Source organism: Camelus ferus, chromosome 15 (genome assembly GCF_009834535.1).
Source record: "Camelus ferus isolate YT-003-E chromosome 15, BCGSAC_Cfer_1.0, whole genome shotgun sequence".
In the NCBI taxonomy this organism is placed as follows: Eukaryota; Metazoa; Chordata; class Mammalia; order Artiodactyla; family Camelidae; genus Camelus; species Camelus ferus.
Window position 1 is genome coordinate 27,667,513 of NC_045710.1, and position 20,462 is coordinate 27,687,974.

The window sequence follows — 20,462 nt, forward strand, 5'->3', positions numbered from 1 at the left end:
TTCAACATTTCGTACAATTCTTTACTTTTTCTTTGACAAAATAATAATCTTAAATTAATATCCAACTGGCTGCCTTTCTGGTATGCCTAATTATTTTCACTGCCGTCAGTTGTACTAAGTTTGTAAGATCTACTCTTCTCATCAATAACATAAGCACTTTGAATTAATAAACTATCTACTCATATTTTTTAAAAAACAAGCCAAAAAACCCAATAAAGCAAATAATTATAGAAACACTGTTGTTAGATAAATATGGTGAAGCTATCGAAACAGAACTATTGGCTGCGAGGCAGCATTACCATTTTGGTCTATTTAACAGTTTATTTATCTAAGTCCAAAGTAAGATCCAAAATAAGGCAGGTACTCATAACACAGAAGTGAACTCCCAGTATGAGTTCTCTTGATTATATCCTTCCTACTTATTAAAAATTATGGCAGCATATCTAGAGTCTCTCTGTGTAAAGTAGATCTGTAATAGGTTTAAAAATGTTTCTGGAGTAATAACAGAAAAAGGAAAAATAATGCATGGAATAGATTTTAAACCAAGTGAAGAATACATGGGCAAAACTTCTATTTTTACCAGACTTACCAACAAAAACCACAGTATTGTTTAGGGCTAGTTCTTATTTTGAGATGCTTCAAGTTTGTGGATGTTCCGGTTTTCTCTCACAACACTTATCTTAAAATAAAGTTTTCTAGTGGTTCTTGAGCTGTTTTTGAAGCTATATAGGCATAAACCACAACCAAGTAAAACTCATGAAACTACCATTCCCTAAATTCAAAACTGTATGGCAAAATTATTCTCATAAACTCAATTTTGACATATGCCTGCCTCCAACGGTGACACGGACTGTACCCCTTCCTTATCCCTTGTCACCAGTCAATTACATCTTAAGTCCTATTCTGTCACCCTAAAATCCTGCCTGTACCTGCCTTCCATACTACTCAAGTGTGGATGTTGTAATAGGAATGTCTTCTTACCACAAGGGTCTCTCTTCTCCAATCTGTCCTGTGTACACTGACCATGTTACTAACCTATTTAAAAAAATCCTACTATCCGTAGGGTAAAGTCTAAATCTTTGGGCTAGCATTTACGATTTTCTATCAATTATCATCACTCTACTTTTCATGTCTTATTTCCTACTATGCCCAAGCAGAGTGTACCAGTCTAGTTAAATGAAACTACCATTTCCCAAACAGGCAGAGTAAGTCAACAACATCTTTGCTTTCACATTATCCTCATATGAAATACTCTCCATTCTCCTACTCTCCCAGCAAAATTCTAGCCAGCCTTAAAGACTCGGCAGAACTGGTCCTTTTTAAATTACCGCAAGTGAAATGAACCTCACCACCTCTATGGAACTCACCAACTCAATCAGGATATTTTAGTTCCTCTGTCCAATTAGTGTCCTTTCGCATGGAGTCTTGCCTAGATAGCCCCTAAATAGAGTATTTCACACGTAACAGTCAAAGCCACCTATTCAAATACCTGTGAATTGGTCAAGTCTTTCTAGTCAAAGCCACTACCATTCCTTAGTATCAGCACCATCACTTGTAAACACACTGTTTGCTCAACAGGTGATTCCCTGCAGTTAGGCTACTTACACAAGCATTCTGGTTAGTTTTCACATTGGGTAACAAGCTCCCTGAAGGCAAGAACCATGTCTTTGTATCTTCTGTTCTAAGTAAACTGAATACTAAATAAATACTTTTGAAGCTAAATCACTGAACATGGTAGGGAAGGAGGGAGAAATTGTAGATATACTAAATAGTCCTTTATTGCTTTGGCAAAGCAGTCCATGATTAACCTTTGAAAAGTAATGATCATAAATGATGTAACAATGACTCTCTTCATGATGACAGTAAACACACAGCAGCACTGAATAAACAACTGAGGGTAAGGGATCTATTAACGTTCTCTAGGGAGATAGAAAGAGGACTAGATAAATCATTTCCCTCCTGTCTTGTCACTGACGCAAGGCAAAGGGGGAGAAAGCACCTCTCCTACTCCTCAGGACAGAAAAAACTAATGTCAAAAGGTGACAGGAAAGAAGACTGATAACATTTAACTTTGGAGATCCATGAAAAAATAGTGGAAGGGGGTCTCACTGGTACCTAGTCACACTGTAAAATTTTTGCTTTACAATTTAATAAACATTGCTCTCATGGAAACAAAACATAATACCCTATTTTGTCCCTATGATTTTCCCTGCTCATCAATTCTGAGTATTTTTCATTGTGTTGGAAAAGGAATGAGTTTCCCCATTTAGAACAGTTTCTCCCATGAGTTGCTACCTAATTAATCAGTGTTATCTGTCAGCATTTATAGCCTACTTTAATAACTACTGTTGTAAACAACACCACAAGTGAGTACTTACAAGTAACCTTAATTAAATACTATTTTCTGGCATGAAAAACTAAAGAACAATGGCTCAAGAGTCAGAGGAATCAGATCTACAAATAAGATGTGTGACCTTGGATAAATTACAAACGCTGTCCCTACATTTCAGCCGTATGAAATGGAAGACTTAGGCTTAAGAGATTGTTCAAGTAATACTTCCCTAACACCAGGTTAATGCCCCAAATTTTGAAGGTTGTAATAATCTAACAACTATCTAGATAGATGACCTAAAAAGCATGTTATGGCTCTAAAATTCCGACTCTAAAACACAAAAAGAGAAAAAAGATAACACCTTATAAGAACTTAAAAGTGAAGCCTGAAAGTACGTGTCTGTGAGTTTTATTCTATTAGCAAGCTCTGCCACAAGTTCTCATCTGGATCTGTTTTTAATTTTCTTTTAAAAGTCTCAAGAGTTGGCAGTGTGTTAGCCTCAGCAGCCCGAGGACCACAAGAAGAAGCCTGCAGTCTGACAAAAGTAGGTTTACTGACCCACTGCAACAAGGAAGACTGCACGCCAGGGGGAACTTGGGCCATCTCACAAAACAAAGGAAAAGAGAGTTGTAAGATTTGGCAAAGAGTGGCATCTACAAGAAATTTACATGAAGCAGTGTTTTGATAGGCTTAGAGCAAAGCAGAGCTATGTGTAAAGGGGTCCACTTCAGAAATGTACTGCAACCTGAACCAAGGTTCTCTTTCCTTAGCAACTATAAGGTTAAGACAGATGTGGATGCTGTGTCCAGAAACCCCTTATCCGAAGCTGTGTGTCTCAGTTATAAATCAAGACTGCTACTCTATGTCAAAAAGACTTAGATTCTCCAGGCAAGAGTGGGATGCTTTATTCGTGCTGATATAATTACACACAAGTCAAGTTTCCAATAGTCTGGTTTTCAAGAACAAGGTTGTTCAGTGAATAAGCAAGCTACAGTCACTCAAAGACAGTTTGTTATGATACTACACAGTTCTCCCACTCTTGGGAGAAACACTGTTTCCTGTTATGTTTGAGGTTTTATCTGTCTGTTATTCCAGCCCGATAAATGGCCAGATTTTTACTTTCTCAGTTAGTTGAGATTCCTGTCTCCATTTTATGTCAGTGTGTGAAGAATTGCTTGCTAATTAAACTGATTATACATTACGCTCTTCAGAAAAGACTTTATTTGCTGATTTATCTTTTGGTTTGTTTATTATGCAGCAATTTCTCTAAGAAAGATATCCAATTTGGGCAGACATACTGGTTTTGAGGAACACTGGGGAGTGCCCCAGTGAGGTTCATTTACTCATTTAACGTGCTAGTTTATCTCACTTGCCATAATGCCCTTAAGGCCTATTCATGTTGTTGCAAATGGTAGGGTTTCGTTTTCCCTCTTGGTTGAATAATATTCGTGTGTATACACACACACACACACACACACACACACACACACACACACACCATATCTTCTTTATCCACTTATCCACAGACAGACACTTAGGCTGTTTCCTATCTTGGCTATTGGGAATAATCCTACAATGACTATGGGAGTACACGTATCACTTCGATATTCTTTCATATCCTTTGGATATATACTCAGAAGTCTGGATTGCTGGATCATATGGCAATTTTATTTTTAATTTTTTAAGGAATCTTTATACTGTCTTCTATAGTGGCTATACTAGTTTACATTCCCACTAACAGTGCACAAGGGTTCCTTTCTCTCCACATCCTCACCAACATTTATGCATTGTCTTTTGTATGATAAAAAACTAACAAGCTTCTGCATCACCAAGAAAATGAAAAGGCACTCAACATAATGGGAAAAAAATACCTGAAAATCATACACCTGATAAGGAGTTAATATCCAAAAAACATTAAAAACTCACAGAAATTAACAGCAACAAAACCCCAAACAATTTGATTTTAAAGTAGGCAGAGGAACCAAACAGACATTTTTCTAAGGAAGACATACAAATGGCCAACAGGTGTATGAGAAGGTGCTCAACATCATTAATCATCAGCGAAATGCAAATCAAACTACAGGGAGAAATCACCTCATACCTGTTAGAATGGCTATCATAAAAAATACAAAGGTAGCAAGCATAGGTTAATATTTCAATGTGAAGACATCTGGGACTACAGTGTAATTTATAAAACATCAAGAAAATGTAAGCTTTGTTAGAACCAAGTCTTAAATGGAAACTGGTACATTATGAGAGTGTAATAAATGTTAAATTTGTATTAGCAGCATTTCAAGTAAAATACCAGAAATCATTGGTTGCATTACACATTTGGAGTCAAGAAGACCCATCAGGAGGATGAGATTATGAAGTGACATATCTGGGCACTACTTTTCTCTTTTCCATAAAAGTACTTCTGTCTCATTAAACATCTGTCTTAGGGTTGCTCAGATTTTTTTTTTTTTACCCACTTTATGAGTAAGGCTGAAGATAAATTTATGAATATAAGCTTGTTATCCTCTGAGACTCTGGTAACATGGGTGCATAATTAACATAACAGAATAGGAAATTCACTAACAAACAGTTTTTAAAATAGATACAAGTTTGCCTGCCCTGGAGTATTATCTTGTCTAGTTCCCTTAACACCAATTTCTCTGTAACTTGAATTTCTTGAGAAAAGCTCTTTCAATAGGTGAAAATTGATGACATTGTTTTTAGGTGATGTTCTATTGACAGCTCTTGAACAGTAGCATAGCTACGTTAATGAGCAGAATAAAAATGGTTTATGTCTAACTTCAATTAGGCATATAACACTACACAACAGTCCCATCACTGTTAACCAGTTCCTTCTGTTCTCTACAATGGCTCTTAAAACAACAGTCATTTCCATTACCCTTCAGATATAACACCTACCCATCCCCACTTCATTCTCAGCTAAGGACCTAGCTTCTTACATCTGAGAAAATGGAGGCCCTGTTGTTAAGATTTTTCATTACCTTCTCCTCAACCTTTACTAAAGCTAATGTATATTTGTGCCCACTCTTGGCCCTACAAATATGTGATCCCCAACAGAGGTACTTTCTTTCAAGAGGCACCTCCTGATCCTAGCTCCTTCCAAACCCCCCTCAGAGCCTTGCTCCATCATCTGTATTATTTTTGATGCCTTTCTTCTCCCTATTACCACTCACGTTTGCCTTATAGCCTACAAACAAGTTCAGACTTTATTATTTTTTCTTTTTTAAATTTTATTGAGTTGTAGTCAGTTTACAATGGTGTATCAATTTCCGGTGTACAGCACAATTTTTCAGTCATACATGAATATACATACATTCATTTTCATTCTTTTTCACCATGAGCTACCACAAGATCTTGTATATATTTCCCTGTGCTATGCAGCATAAACTTGTTTATCTATTTTATATATATCTGTCAGTATCTACAGATATCGAACTCCCAGTCCGTCCCTTCCTACCCCATTCCCCGCTGGCAACCACAAGCTAGTATTCTATGTCTATGAATCTGTTTCTGTTTTGTATTTATTTGTCTTTTTTTTTTTTGGATTCCACATATGAGTGGTATCGTATGGTATTTTTCTTTCTTTTTCTGGCTTACTTCATTTAGAATCACATTCTCCAGGGACATCCATGTTGCTGCAAATGGCATTATGTTGTCATTTTAATGACTGAATAGTATTCCACTGTATAAATATACCACATCTTCTTTATCCAGTCATCTGTCAATGGACATTTAGGCTGTTTCCATGACTTGGCTATTGTAAATATTGCTGCTATGAACATTGGGGTGCTGGTGTCTTTCTGAATTAGGGTTCCTTCTGGATATATGCCCAGGGGTGGGATTACTGGGTCATATGGTAAGTCTATTCCTAGTCTTTTTTTTTTTTTTTTTGCAAGGTATTGAATATTCTTCCCTGTGGTATACAATAGGATCTTGTTGTTTTTTGTTTGTTTTGCTTTTTAATTTTTTTAAACATTTTTTATTGATTTATAATCATTTTACAATGTTGTGTCAAATTCCAGTGTTCAGCACAATTTTTCAGTCATACATGGACACATACACACTCATTGTCAAATTTTTTCTCTGTGAGCTACCATAACATTTCATGTATATTTCCCTGTGCTATACAGTATAATCTTGTTTATCCATTCTACAATTCTGAAATCCCAGTCTATCCCTTCCCACCCTCCGCCCCCCTGGCAACCACAAGTCTGTATTCTCTGTCTATGAGTCTATTTCTGTCCTGTATTTACGCTTTGTTTTTGTTTGTTTGTTTGCTTGTTTTTGTTTTTTAGATTCCACATATGAGCGATCTCATATGGTATTTTTATTTCTCTTTCTGGCTTACTTCACTTAGAATGACATTCTCCAGGAGCATCCATGTTGCTGCAAATGGCATTATGTTGTCAGTTTTTATGGCTGAGTAGTATTCCATTGTATAAATATACCACCTCTTCTTTATCCAGTCACCTGTTGATGGACATTTAGGCTGTTTCCATGTTTTGGCTATTGTAAATAGTGCTTCTATGAACACTGGGGTGCAGGTGTCATCCTGAAGTAGATTTCCTTCTGGAAACAAGCCCAGGAGTGGGATTCCTGGGTCATATGGTAAGTCTATTCCTAGTCTTTTGAGGAATCTCCACACTGTTTTCCATAGTGGCTGCACCAAACTGCATTCCCACCAGCAGTGTAGGAGGGTTCCCCTTTCTTCCACAGCCTCTCCAGCATTTGTCATTTGTGGATTTTTGAATGATGGCCATTCTGACTGGTGTGAGGTGATACCTCACTGTAGTTTTGATTTGCATTTCTCTGATAATTAGTGATATCGAGCATTTTTTCATGTGCCTTTTGATCATTTGTATGTCTTCCTTGGAGAATTGCTTGTTTAGATCTTCTGCCCATTTTTGGATTGGGTTGTTTATTTTTTTCTTATTGAGTCGTATGAGCTGCTTATATATTCTGGAGATCAAGCCTTTGTCGGTTTCATTTGCAAAAATTTTCTCCCATTCCATAGGTTGTCTTCTTGTTTTACTTCTGGTTTCCTTTGCTGTGCAGAAGCTTGTAAGTTTCATTAGGTCTCATTTGTTTATTCTTGCTTTTATTTCTTCTAGGAGAAAATTTTTGAAATGTATGTCAGATAATGTTTTGCCTATGTTTTCCTCTAGGAGGTTTATTGTATCTTGTCTTATGTTTAACTCTTTGATCCATTTTGAGTTGATTTTTGTATATGGTGTAAGGGAGTGTTCTAGCTTCATTGTTTTACATGCTGCTGTCCAGTTTTCCCAACACCATTTGCTGAAGAGACTGTCTTTGTTCCATTGTATATTCTTGCCTCCTCTGTCGAAGATTAGTTGACCAAAAGTTTGTGGGTTCATTTCTGGGCTCTCTATTCTGTTCCATTGGTCTATATGTCTGTTTTTGTACCAATACCATGCTGTCTTGATGACTGTAGCTCTATAGTATTGTCTGAAGTCTGGGAGAGTTACTCCTCCAGCCTCTTTCTGCTTATATATTCTGGAGATCAAGTCTTTGTCAGTTTCAACTTTTGCAAAAATTTTCTCCCATTCCATAGGTTGTCATTTTGTTTTGCTTATGGTTTCCTTTGCTGTGCAAAAGCTTTTAAGTTTAATGAGGTCCCCTTTGTTTATTCTTGCTTTTATTTCTATTTCTTGGGTAGACTTAAAAGTTAAAAAAACCTGCCCTTTACGCTGTGTCTCCCATATTAAACCAGTCCCCCTACTTGTTTTCACAGTCAAATTTCTTCGAGTAATAGTCTGAGCTTTGTTTCTTTTTCATAACTTCCATTCATTCCTCAACCCACTACAATCTGTCATCCCATGACTCTGCTGAAATTACTCTTGCAAAGGTCCATGTCATTCTAAGAGCCAAATCAAAAGCCTCTTAACAATTCTCATTCTACTTGAATTTCAGCAGCATTTGATCCTACTGACCTCCTCTTTTGTTTTGAAATTCTCCAACTGCAACTGCTACCAAAAACCAATGATTTCCAAATCCATGCCTCCAGCCAAGACCTCTCCACTGAGCTCCAAACCTGCAAACTGACAACTGTACGTATCTACACAATCTCTAAACACCTCATAACATGTCTCAAATGAATGGAAATACATTCTCTCTCTTCGGTCTACCTCCTAAATGCCTCTCAATTCCAGCCCTACTACAACTACCTTGGCTCAAATCCTCATAACAACACTCAAATCACCTCTTGGGGTAGACTACCACGTGTGCCTCCAACAGCCACTCTTTCCTTCTTGGCCATGTAGCTAAAGACCACATTTCCTAACCTCTCTTGCATCTGTGTGCCCATGTAACTTAGATTCTGGCAACAAAAGATGAGCAAAATTGGTGTGTAGCTTTCAACCTCACTTCCTTAAAAGAAAAACTGCTTGCCTTAAAATACTTGTCTCTATAAACAAACTTATGATTACCAAAGAGGGAAGAGAGGGAGGTAAGGGATAAATTAGGAGTCTGGGATTAGTAGATACAAATTACTATATACAAAACAGATAAAAAGGACCTCCTATATAGCACAGGGAACTATATTCAATAGCTTGTATTAACCTATAGTGAAAAAGAATATATGTATGTATATTTCAATCACCATGCTGTCCAGAAACTAACACAGCACTGTAAATCAACTACACTTCAATTAAAAACAAAACAAAACAAACACCTCTCTCTCTTCTGGCAAGCTAAAGATGGACACATCAGTGACCTAGCTTCACATAAACAGATGAATGAGCACTCTACCAAGTGATGGCATAAAATGGAAGGAACATGCATTCTTGAATGACCTCATGGAACAGAACTGAACTACACCTTGGGCTCACCCCAGAACTGTTACATGAGAGAGAAAGAAATGTCTATCTTGTTTAGCTCACTTTATTTTGGTTTTCTTTGTTAAAGCAAATATCTGAACCCAATACCCTTCTCAATATACCTCTTAACTGGTCTTCCAGTTAAATTTCAGTACATTTGCCACATTACTGCCAGTTATCTTTTAAAATATAGACTAAGTATTAGTCTTCTTTCTAATAACCTTCTATGACCCACAGCTCTAAATGTTTTGACATGGAACAGAAAGTATCATGGTATACAACACGGCCCTAAGTATTCTCCTAGCTTCCATCCTTTATGACCCACTCCCTTCCTAGATCATGCCCCTATTTTCCCACATAGCTACTTTAGCTCCAGCATCATTAGACTTTAACTTTCTCCAATGTAACAGAAAAACAAAACATAACTCTGCAAAATGAAAAACAGAGGAGGTAAAGAAAATTGAAGTCTGATGGGGAGACCAAAAAAAGGTGTGAACAGAAAATATATACTTCATACAAACTGTCATTAAAATGGTAAACTTCAGGGTTTGTTCTTTTGGGGAAGTATCTGAAGGTGCACTATCCCATGGCTGAAATGTCAAGAGCACCAACACCAATGAGAAAAAGCAATTAAGAGGCTATTTTAATTATATGGATAATACATAGTTTTTATTGAGGTGAAACCTATAAAACAAAGTGTACAATTCAGTGCATTTAGTACATTCACAATGTTGTGTCACCATTACCTCTATCTAGTTCCAAAACATTTTTATCACCCCCCAAAAGAGACCTCATACCTAATTCCCCTCTCCCCTCAACTTCTGGCAACCACAAATCTGCTTTCTGTCTCTATAGACTTACTTATGCTGTATATTTCATAGAAATGGAACTATACAATATTTGACCTATTGTGTCTGACTTCTTTCATTTAGCATAAATGTTTCTGAGTTCATCCATGTAGTAGCATTTCTCAATATGGATAATACAAATTTTATAAACAGCATTATTTGTAAATGCAACATATCTGAATCCACCTAAATGCTCACACATAGTATAGTGACTAACTATGGTATACTCCATATGATGGAGTACTATGCAGAATGAGAAAAGATATTTAGCAACTAATGTGGAATGATTTCCCAGACATACTGTTAAATGAAAGGGGCAAAATTCAAAAGAATATCTATATAGCATGCTACCTTTTGTGAAAGAAAAGAAGAGAAAAATAAGAAAATGCTGAAGTGTCTGCTCATTTGGGTAAAACAAAACAAAACAACAAAACATGGAAAACCGGAGACCAAATAAAGTGGTTATCAACCAGGGATGAGTAGGAATAGGATAAAAAAGAAGAATGACAAGTCCCTGAATCTTGTTAAAGTTTCACATACTTGAAAAATACTCTTAAAAAAAAAATTAAAGATGAGGGAGGCATCCCCAAAATGAATACAAACAGAAACAAAGGAACTGGCCATGCATCATGGGTTGAGTTGTACCCCCTAAAAGATATGGTGAAGTCTTAACCTCCAGTATTTGTGAATGTGACCCTATTTGGAAATAATAATTTCTCTGCAGTATTAAGTTAAGATGGGGCCTTTACAGTGGTTTCTATGACTGATGTCCTTATATAAAGGGAAAATTTAGTCACAGGGTGCTTGCTGTGTGACAGCAGAGGCACACTGGAACCATCGATAAGCCAGAGACCACCAAGGATTGCTGGCCATCACCAGATGCTAGAGGAGAGGCATGAAACATATTTCTCAGAGTTCTCAGAAGGAACCAACCCTGCTGACACCTTGATTTCCAACTTCTAGCTGCCAGAACTGTAAGAGAATAAATTTCTGATGTTTCAAGCCACCTAGTTTGTGGTACTTTCTTATGGCAGCTTAGAAACTAATACACCAAGCAGACTTCAAAAGAATAACATAATCACTTTTGAAAGGGGGAGGAAGGAGGGGAACCAGATTTCACAACACTAGGTGCCCCCAGCCCTCAGGTAAATAAAATTCTAAACAAAAAATGACCCCCAGTTAGTAGCTGATTTCTCAGAGGCATACGCTAACAATTCTGAAATTACTCTTATGTTCAAGGACTAAGCAAATAGATAAATATATTATGGATAATAGAAACCAGGTTTCTCCCTGTTGGATAATAAAGTGACACATATGGAAAGGAAAGAGAAAATGAACCCTGTAATGTTAGACTGGGATTGGAGGGATAAGTATGGAATAACCCACATGGTTTTGTACAGAAATATTGGGGGTGAGGGAGGGAAGAGGTGTGTGGTATCTAGGTATTTATGTGTGCATACACACATCTATGTCCTAGTTCAATCCCTTAAGACAGCATCTATGCCTCAGCAGCAATAAATACATCCAGCACTCAAAACAAAGGCTCAAGAACACATTCAGATAAAAGGAAACTGAAGAGATCTGGCAAATGCATGCAACACATGATTCTAGATTTTCCTTTGCCTAAAAAGATATTACTGGGGCAAATGACAAATACAAATAAGGTCTGTGGATTAAATAATAGCATTGTAGCAGCATTAATTTCCTGATTTTGACCATCATACTGTTAGGTAAGACAATGAAAAGACATTTCATTGTTTTAAGGAAATACACACTAAAGTATTCAAGGGAAGAGGGTGTCTCAGTGTAGGAAAGGATAAAGCAAATGTAGTAAATATTAGTATTAAGAAATGGTGAAGTATTGAAGTTCTCTGCACTATTTTCTCTAAAGTCTGAAACTATGTTAAATAAAAAGTATAAAAACTTAAAATTCAATTTAAAATGGAAAATAAATGAACAGTGAGCACTATAGTAGAGGCAAACTTTCAAAAAAATATATTGCTGTAGAACTGGGAATTATTCTAAAAATTACAGGAAGCATCCATAAGGGAATATATATAATAGCATAGGCTCTAGGAAAACATAAATCTGGATCTGAATTTGCTCCACTGCTTATTCTTTCTGTGTCCCTGTTCTAAATCTGTGAGAGGGAGGATAATACTATAACTACTGCACAGCGTCTGTTACTGTGAGGATTACCTGAGGTAAAGCACACAAAGAGCCTAGTGCAGAGCCTGGCACAACGTCCTAAGCAAGCCACCACAGAGTGGCTGCTGTGACTTTTATCACCATTATTGTTGCTGTTGTTATGTGAATATGTGAATTTAAGAAAAATAATTCTACCATTTGGAAAAACACTAATAAGAAAGTGGATCCTGCTAAACCAAGTTCTGTACATCATCATTACTTTTTATTGATTTTCTGGGCTCATTTAAATTATGCTGCTAAATTCTCCCCTGTACCTCCTCTGACAAAGAAAACAAACCCAATATAATAATAGTGTTTTCCCTGGTTTTTAATTTTAAAAGGACCTGTCAGCATTTCAGAGTCTTTTAATGTTACTCATACAGATGATACTTACAGACTCTTTGTTTTAACACTAAATATGTACATAGCAAAGATCCAAACTAAACATATAAAAAGGGTTAATCTGTTTATCTGGAGATTGATTTTATCTTACAAATAATAAATACATTTCTCCATTTTCTCCAGAAAGTAGGATGGGTAACCTACAAAAGGCCAGAAAGTTGCTTTGTTCCACAAAGTACAAGAACTCTAGCAACTGAACTCATAAGTTGTTAAGGTTCTTTTGAACATTAAAAAAAAAGTTTTTACATTAAAAATAATCACTATTCTGGATGTCCTAGTTTATTATATACAAATTATATATAATATTAATTCAATAAAATATTTACCAAACATTTATGTGCAGAGAGCTGCACACTGTCTCAAGGCTATAATTAAGAGACAAAGCCTCCTCCATTGAAGATTTAATAGTCTACTTTCGACATAATATTTAAGTTCAAAAAGGCAATTCCTGAACTTTATTTCACTGCACCTGAGTGGTCACTATAAAGAAAGCAAGTTTAAGGAAATAATTTCATAAGCTTGCCTTATTCTGTAGCCTCCACAGTTATCACAAAGAAAAATCTAACACACAAATCACTTTCAGCATCTCCGGGAGTTCTATGGCATGTGTAAGAGTGTTATGTGTGTCTGTTGAGGGGTGGGGAGGTGGGAAGAGATAGCATTAAGTCAGTAGACAGTATAAGAAATCAACTGTTACATTTATTTCCTAGAATGAAAAAGTAACATTTAATTTTACTCATTTTAATTGTACAAGTAAAACATGAATGTACTTATAATAATTTTAACTTTTAAGTTCCTATTAATAAAAATTACAGCTATTTTAAGTACTTCAAATATATTAAACTACTTAATTTTTACAACAATTCTATCAGGTAGGAACTACTGCTACGCCCATTTTGCAGAGGGGAAAATAGAAACGTTAAGTAACTTGCCAAAGTCACATAGTCTACTGTGAGAGAGCCTCAATTACAGCCTAAGCACTTTTGGTCCAAAGTCCACATTCTTAACCACTATGCCATATGCTCTCTCTTGATTCCCACTACCCATCGTAGAAACTCTTCCCAAGTAGCAATTAGGCTTCAAACTAAGCACTTACTTAGTAACTTTAACTTTTCAGAACATAAATGAGAACCACCCATGGACAGAAAGTACCTTGAGAAGGCAAGAGAGAGGACTCAAAGCTCAAAGGAAATGTTCTTTTGATAAACTCACAGCATTTACTTTTTCATTAGATGCAATTCTAACAAATCTGACTGCCCAATCTCCTGGCCAACAACGCAACAGAAACAGCAGACAAAGGAGGCAGATATAAAGGACTGGACACCTCAAAATCAAGAAATGTGTCTTTTCATTTATCTTAGTATATGCCAGTAAATGTTTATCAACCTAAAGAAAAGTAACAAGTGACACTAAGAGAGAGGAACCTTTTTCTTAGAGGCAACAGTTCTCTATTTGTCATGAGCTGTTGAGGATAAGTTATAGCTGTTAGTTACATCATGCTATACACAGTACTCTCAGGATGCTATTTGAGATGAAATGCCTTTGAGAAATATTTATATAAATATAATGGTTAAAATAATTTTTGTAATTTAAATATTTTAGAAAATTCACCTTTATTTTCCAATGTCATTGAGTATCTTATATCATTGTATCTATCTCTGACATCCAAACAATATGCCATTATCAATCATTAAATTAATCTTCATCAAATTCTATAAAAATATTCTTTTCAACAACCTATCTCAAGAACAACTATCATTTCAAAACTTAGTTTCAGAGTGGCACTGACAACAAAATAAACAGGCAATCCTTTAAATTAGACCAGAAAGCCCAGAACAGAGCCAATTACACCAAAGTACTAGGATGCTTGATTTAACTATTTGAGAAAAAAAATAAATTTGATCTTTACATCATACCTGAAACTAATTCCACATGGATCTAAGATCGAAATGTTAAAGAAAAAGTACAACAAAACTCGAGTGAATAGAAAATACACATACATATAAACGAACAGTGGGAATGGCAAGCCCTTCAAAGCATAAAGAAAAATACTGATAGATTTAGCTATATATTCATCTACATCCAAAAGTCATATGGAAATTTTGAAGATGTCCCAGGAAAAAAATGACAACTTATTAAAAAAAGGATTAAAATCCTTGATAGAAAAAGATCTTCAAAAAAATCAATAAATAAAAGATAAACACCTTGACTGAGAAATGAGTATTCTTTAATCTCACAGGTCACCAGGAAACTCCTCTTTGCCCTCAAGCTCTTTTCTGGGTTCCCTTCACATGTATGTTCTAAATGAAACCTGCCCGTCCCCCGGGACTCTGCCTCCTCTTCAGTCCTCTCAAGTTGTGGGAATTCACTCTTTTACATCCCACATACTTCAGGGCCTAGAAATGGGGTAGGCATCTTTCTTCATCCTCTCTCTTGCTTCCAAATACCTCCCCACTCTTCTCCTTCAAAAACCCAGCCTCTCCTGGAGTGACTATTATCACAGTTACCACCTCTTACTTCCCCTTGTAGCTGCTTTTCTGGAATTCTTCACCATTTACCTCACAGTGATAGCACAGCACCTGGCTCATTCTCTCCTTCTCCATCACTACTTTACTCATCCCTTTTGGTGACCTCAACATCCTCAAAAATGATCCATCAAAACACCCAGGCCTCCTGGACAGCCACATCCCCACTCACATGGGTATACCTTAAATCTTGTCACCTTTCATAAATGCACCACCTTTAAAATCTTTATTTCAAATATCCCATTCAGGTCATACCATCTTTCCAGCTAACTGACCAATTCTCCTACTCCAACCATCTTCCTGTCTCACAGGACTGATCTCATTGACGTTATCATTTTCCACTTTCCATACCACCTTCTTGTCCTTACTCTCCTTCTTACTCAGCCCTGATTCCACAGACCAGCAATATAACCATTCCTTTACAAACTCCCTCAACTTCCAAGACCTCTCTCCCTTCATAATATTTGTCAAGCGAAACTACAAGGATAAACCCCAACTATCCTTTCCCCATACCTGCGCCTGAGCAGTACCTACATACTAGACTCACTTCAAATTTACAGCTTCGAATTTCAGTGGGTCACTTATCAACATCAGACAATCCTACTACATTTATCCCACTCTACATATCATTTTTTGCACTCTCCAAGATATATACATCAAGATATAAGTCATTTTATAGCCTCCGAGGCTATTTCTAATGTTTTACTTCCATCACTAAATCTCCAATACACCCTTCAATTCTCACTCTGATGACAACCACGTCCTATAGTTCAAAAGGAAAATGGGAAGAATCAGATAAGAACCCATCTTCCCACCATCAATGCCACCAACCTACCTGCCTCTATACTCTACTCTGCCTTATTTCTTGTTAAAATGAATCACCTCTCCTCGCTTTTAGACTTACGTCTTGGATCCTGTCTCTTCATTTCCTCAGACTTATTCCCAGAGTTCTTCTGCAACATCAATTTCTTCTTCTCTACCTGTTTCTTCTCATTGGCACAAAACATAACTTAGAATCATCTATACTAAAAAAAAAACATCCATAAGCCCCAGGTCCCGTTCCAGATAATGCCCCTTTTTAGCAAAAGGCCTTGAGAGAAGAATCTTTCTTGCTATCTTCACTTTCTTTCCTCTCATTCTCTCCTTAATTAGCTCCTGCAGTCCACTGATCTGATTTATCAAAGTCACCAAAACCAATGCTCAATTCTCAATCGTCATCTTACCCCCATTTCCCAGCATCATCTCACAGAGTCTAATCTCCCTCCTTCCTAAAAGACTTTCCTCCATGGGCTTCAATGACAAAACACTTGGCAGGTGTCTCTCCTACCTAATTTGTTATTTGTTCTCAAGTTTTCTTTGCTGGGTTCTCCTCCTCTAGCTGATCTCTAAGATCAGAATCACCCAGGGTTACGATCTTGGCCATCCTCCTCTATCTCTAATTTCTTCTCAGGTGACCTCATCTACTTCCACAGCTTTAAGTATCACCTACATGCTAAGGACCCTCAAATTCATATCTCTAACCTAACTTCCCCCAGAGCTCCAGATGCATATGTCAAACTGCCTGTTCAACATCTAAAACATACATAATAAATACAGGACTACTGAAAATACATACCAGATTGCTGATAACATTCATCCTTCAAGTCTCCCCCATTTCAGTAAACAGTACCTTCAATACCACCCAGTTGCTCAGTCCAAAAATCCTCCAAAAGCTTTCCACTGAGCTTGAAGTAAAATCTAACTTCCTTACCACAGTGCTCACGGCCGTCTATAATGTAGTCCTCGCCTAGCTTCCCAGCCCTCCTCCACACCCTGCTCCCATTGGCTCCCAAGGATCCAGCCATACAGGCCTCCTGTCCGCTCCCAATCTTGCCGCACTCATTTTTGTCTCATTCACTGTCCTTGCTCTTGACCACCTAGAATACTGTTCCCCAAGACTGTCTCATGACTGTTGTCTTCTCATCATTCAAGTCTCAATCCAAATGTCACCTGCTCTCAATGTCTCCTATCATCACATTGGCTAAAGTGCCTCTACTACTTTAAACATGAGCTTTAGTTCATGAATCATCTTCCTTGTTTACTGTCTCTCTGAACTACAATATAAGCTTCCCAAGGGCTGTTTACCACTATTTTCCCAGCACCTAGACCAATGCCCAGCACATAGTAGACAATGAATAAATACTTGTTAAATGACTGAGACAAAACATGGGAGGAAAAGATATCCAATTACTAGAAGACACAGAAATGTTAATTAATTAACAGTAAGATATCAACTTTTGCTTAAAAGTAAAGATTTTATTATAAGTATTCTTTTGTGGGCAAAGGTACAGATTACGAATAATGCTGCTATAAACATCTGTGTGTGAAAACTGTTGTGTGGGTAGACACAAAAGAGTGGAATTGCTGGGTCATTATGGCAAGTTAATATTTAACTTCTTAAGAAACATTTAAAATGCTTTAGTTATATTAGCTCATTTAATCGATACAATAACTTGAAGAAGGGGCTACTATTATTATCCCCATTTTAGAGATGAAGAAACAGCGGTTCACCCAGAAAGCTTAAGCAATGTGGTCAAGCAAGACTAGAATCAAAGTAGCCTAGCTTTGGAGTCTGCTCTTAACCACTGGGCTATAATCTTCAAGCTCACTAACATGTTAAATATTTCTTACAGGATATAAACACAGTAAAACAAAGAAGTTAAATATAAAAATTCAGGTGGTTTCTATAAACACATAAGTAGGGAATCCAATGTTAATTAAATTTAAGTATGTATCTAATAATATTTATTGTAATAACCCTTGTTATCTCTGGGTGCAGAATATGAACGAATTTTCTTATTATTTAATTGTATTTTCTACTTTTATTTTGATCAATATACACGATAGTATCCAAGATTAACATCATAACAAGGCAAACAATTTATTAATCAGAAAACAAACGACTAGATGAACAAGATTTTTCAAGTTCCTAATTTTTTTAAGGAAGTTTTAAGATGTCCTGAATGAATACCATGCACCAAGTCTTAAGTCCAGTGCTGTGGACACAAAGTTGATTAACCCCTAGAAACAAAGAAGGGCAATTCTAGAATGACAATACAGCTGTAGTAAGTGCCACTGCAGAGCTATTCCTGCAGAGGAGTCATCTTAATGGGACCGTGGGTCAGGGAAGGAAGGCTTCCTGAAAGAGAAGGCACTAAACTGATTTGAGAGAATGAGGTATGTACAAACTACTTCAAATTAGAGATAACTTCATCAAATAACACAGTTACCTCATAATGGTTAAAAATGGAGGCCCTACTTCAAATGCCAAATCTTTCATTTTTTTAAATCTCAGATTTCATCAACTTCAAATATCCACTAAAGAATAGAAAATTCACAGAAAAAAGAAATGTCTTACGATGTTAGAAAATAGAGTACACAAAATCTATAAATATGTATAACTGAGGAAGTATTTTTTTAATTCATTATATTTGAATGTGGTTTGATCACAGCCAGTCAACACATTCTTCAAATTTCTTTTTAATGAAACTTCTAAAAAGTCTACCGATGATCCAAATCAGATGTGGGCAAACTACAGCCGCAGGAGGCCTGGTTTGCTAATGGCTTTTAAGCTAAGAATGTTTTTTACATTTTAGGAGGAAGAAAGGAGAGAGAGAGGAAGAGAGAGAGAATGAGATACAGAGATCACATGTGGTCCAAAAAGCCTAATGAATTTGACCATCTCAACTTTTATAGACAAAGCAGCCTACCCTTTAAAAAAAAATTACTGAATGGATTTGTGCCCATAGCAAAGCTAAAACCTGTTTTTACTAAATTCATGTATTATCACTTTGTAGTGGAAGAAGCCATCAGAGAGGCACTATCATCACAGTGGAACTCAGTCTAGACACTAATATGATGACTTGTTTATGGTGGGAGGGAGAGGAGGGAGGGGTTTTAAAGAGAGGAAAAACAAGGGTATGTAGTTAGTTCAGAAAGACATGGGCCTTATGGGGGTAGAGAGAATTCAGAGATGGAATATGGTTGAATCAGACAAAAAATATGGAGTAGTCCTACAGCTTGTAAAGGAGCGTAACTACTATGATATTACTGACCTATAAAATGTGAGAGCTAGGTTTATTGAGGAAACTGAGACTCAGGAGTGAACTTACTTGCCCAAGTTCACAGAGCAAGAACGTGGGACACAAAGAACTGGACTACAACCACCAAATCTCAGGTCTGTTCTTTCCACCACAACACACTGCCCCTCATCACCTGGACAATGTTCACCACCATCAATTGTGACAAGTTAGCTCAGCTGAGTCCAGAAGGAACAATGTCTCCTCAGGCACTGTTATTTTTCAGGGAAAAATTGAGCAAGGTGTCTACAGGTCTCAAAGAGGTGGAGGAAAGAGTAGGTACCAGTTCTATTTTCCAGAAGATGTCGGGAACAAGAGAATGTTGACCGAACATCATTAAAACAAGCCTTAAAGATAACCAGTGGCTGATGGCAATAAGAAACATCACATTTCAATTAATTTACCTGGTTCCAATTTTATTACTTTAATTGCTGCCAATTCACCAGTGTTAACATTCCGTGCCTAAAAGAGAAGAAAAGATAATTGTGAAAAAAAGCTTTCAAAAAAGTTTGTCATTTTAGTTTACTATTTATTTCCAATTATTCAGAAATATATTTAAAGTGAGAACTGCAAAAGTGATTTACATTTACAAAACAGAGTATTCGCACAATGAATTTGAATATTAATCCATGTATAAATTTAATAATGGTAGTAATAAAAGTTAATACACACACAGACCTTAGTATGTGCCAGGCACTATTCTACGTGTTTTTATATCAGTTCATTTAATCCTTACAACAATCTATGAGGTAGGTACTAATATTACTCCTGTGTTGCACATGACGAATCTGAGGCGCAGAGAAGTTAAAGAACTTGCCAAGGTCACACAACTAGTAAGGGATAGTGCTGGGATTCTAACTCAGGCAGTCTGACTCCAGAGTCTGAGTTTTTAAGCATTACACTCCATTGCCATTCATTCAAAGGCTGGTTAAAATTTTGAATTCATGAACTAGCTTTAAACTTTTAAATTTAAAAATCATAGAATAAGAAAAGCAAACACCATTATATAACTGTAAAAACATTCGCCCTGCATCTGTTTAGACACACCTGATGGTACAGTTAAGTACAACTCAATAAAAATCAAATAGATTTTTACAAGCCACATATTAAAAATAAAACATTAAAAAAATCAATCCATAATATTAGATTGCTGGTGTTTACAACTGTAATTATGTATAAATAAGCAGAAACTGTCTTTT

At 36.5% G+C, this 20,462-nt stretch overlaps 1 protein-coding gene across 3 annotated transcripts in view; it reads right to left on the minus strand.

The window, feature by feature from the left end:
• The window catches only part of MAP4K3 (mitogen-activated protein kinase kinase kinase kinase 3), a 155,564-nt gene that overhangs the window by 86,284 nt on the left and 48,818 nt on the right, over positions 1 to 20,462 (minus strand). For all 3 annotated transcript variants that reach the window (XR_004326248.1, XM_032497383.1, XM_032497384.1), the window contains exon 2: positions 19,668 to 19,725. Coding sequence is in view for 2 of the 3 variants with exons in the window: in XM_032497383.1 (XP_032353274.1) it covers positions 19,668 to 19,725 (58 nt within the window). In the remaining variant the exon portion in view is untranslated. The remainder of the gene's footprint in view (positions 1 to 19,667; positions 19,726 to 20,462) is intronic.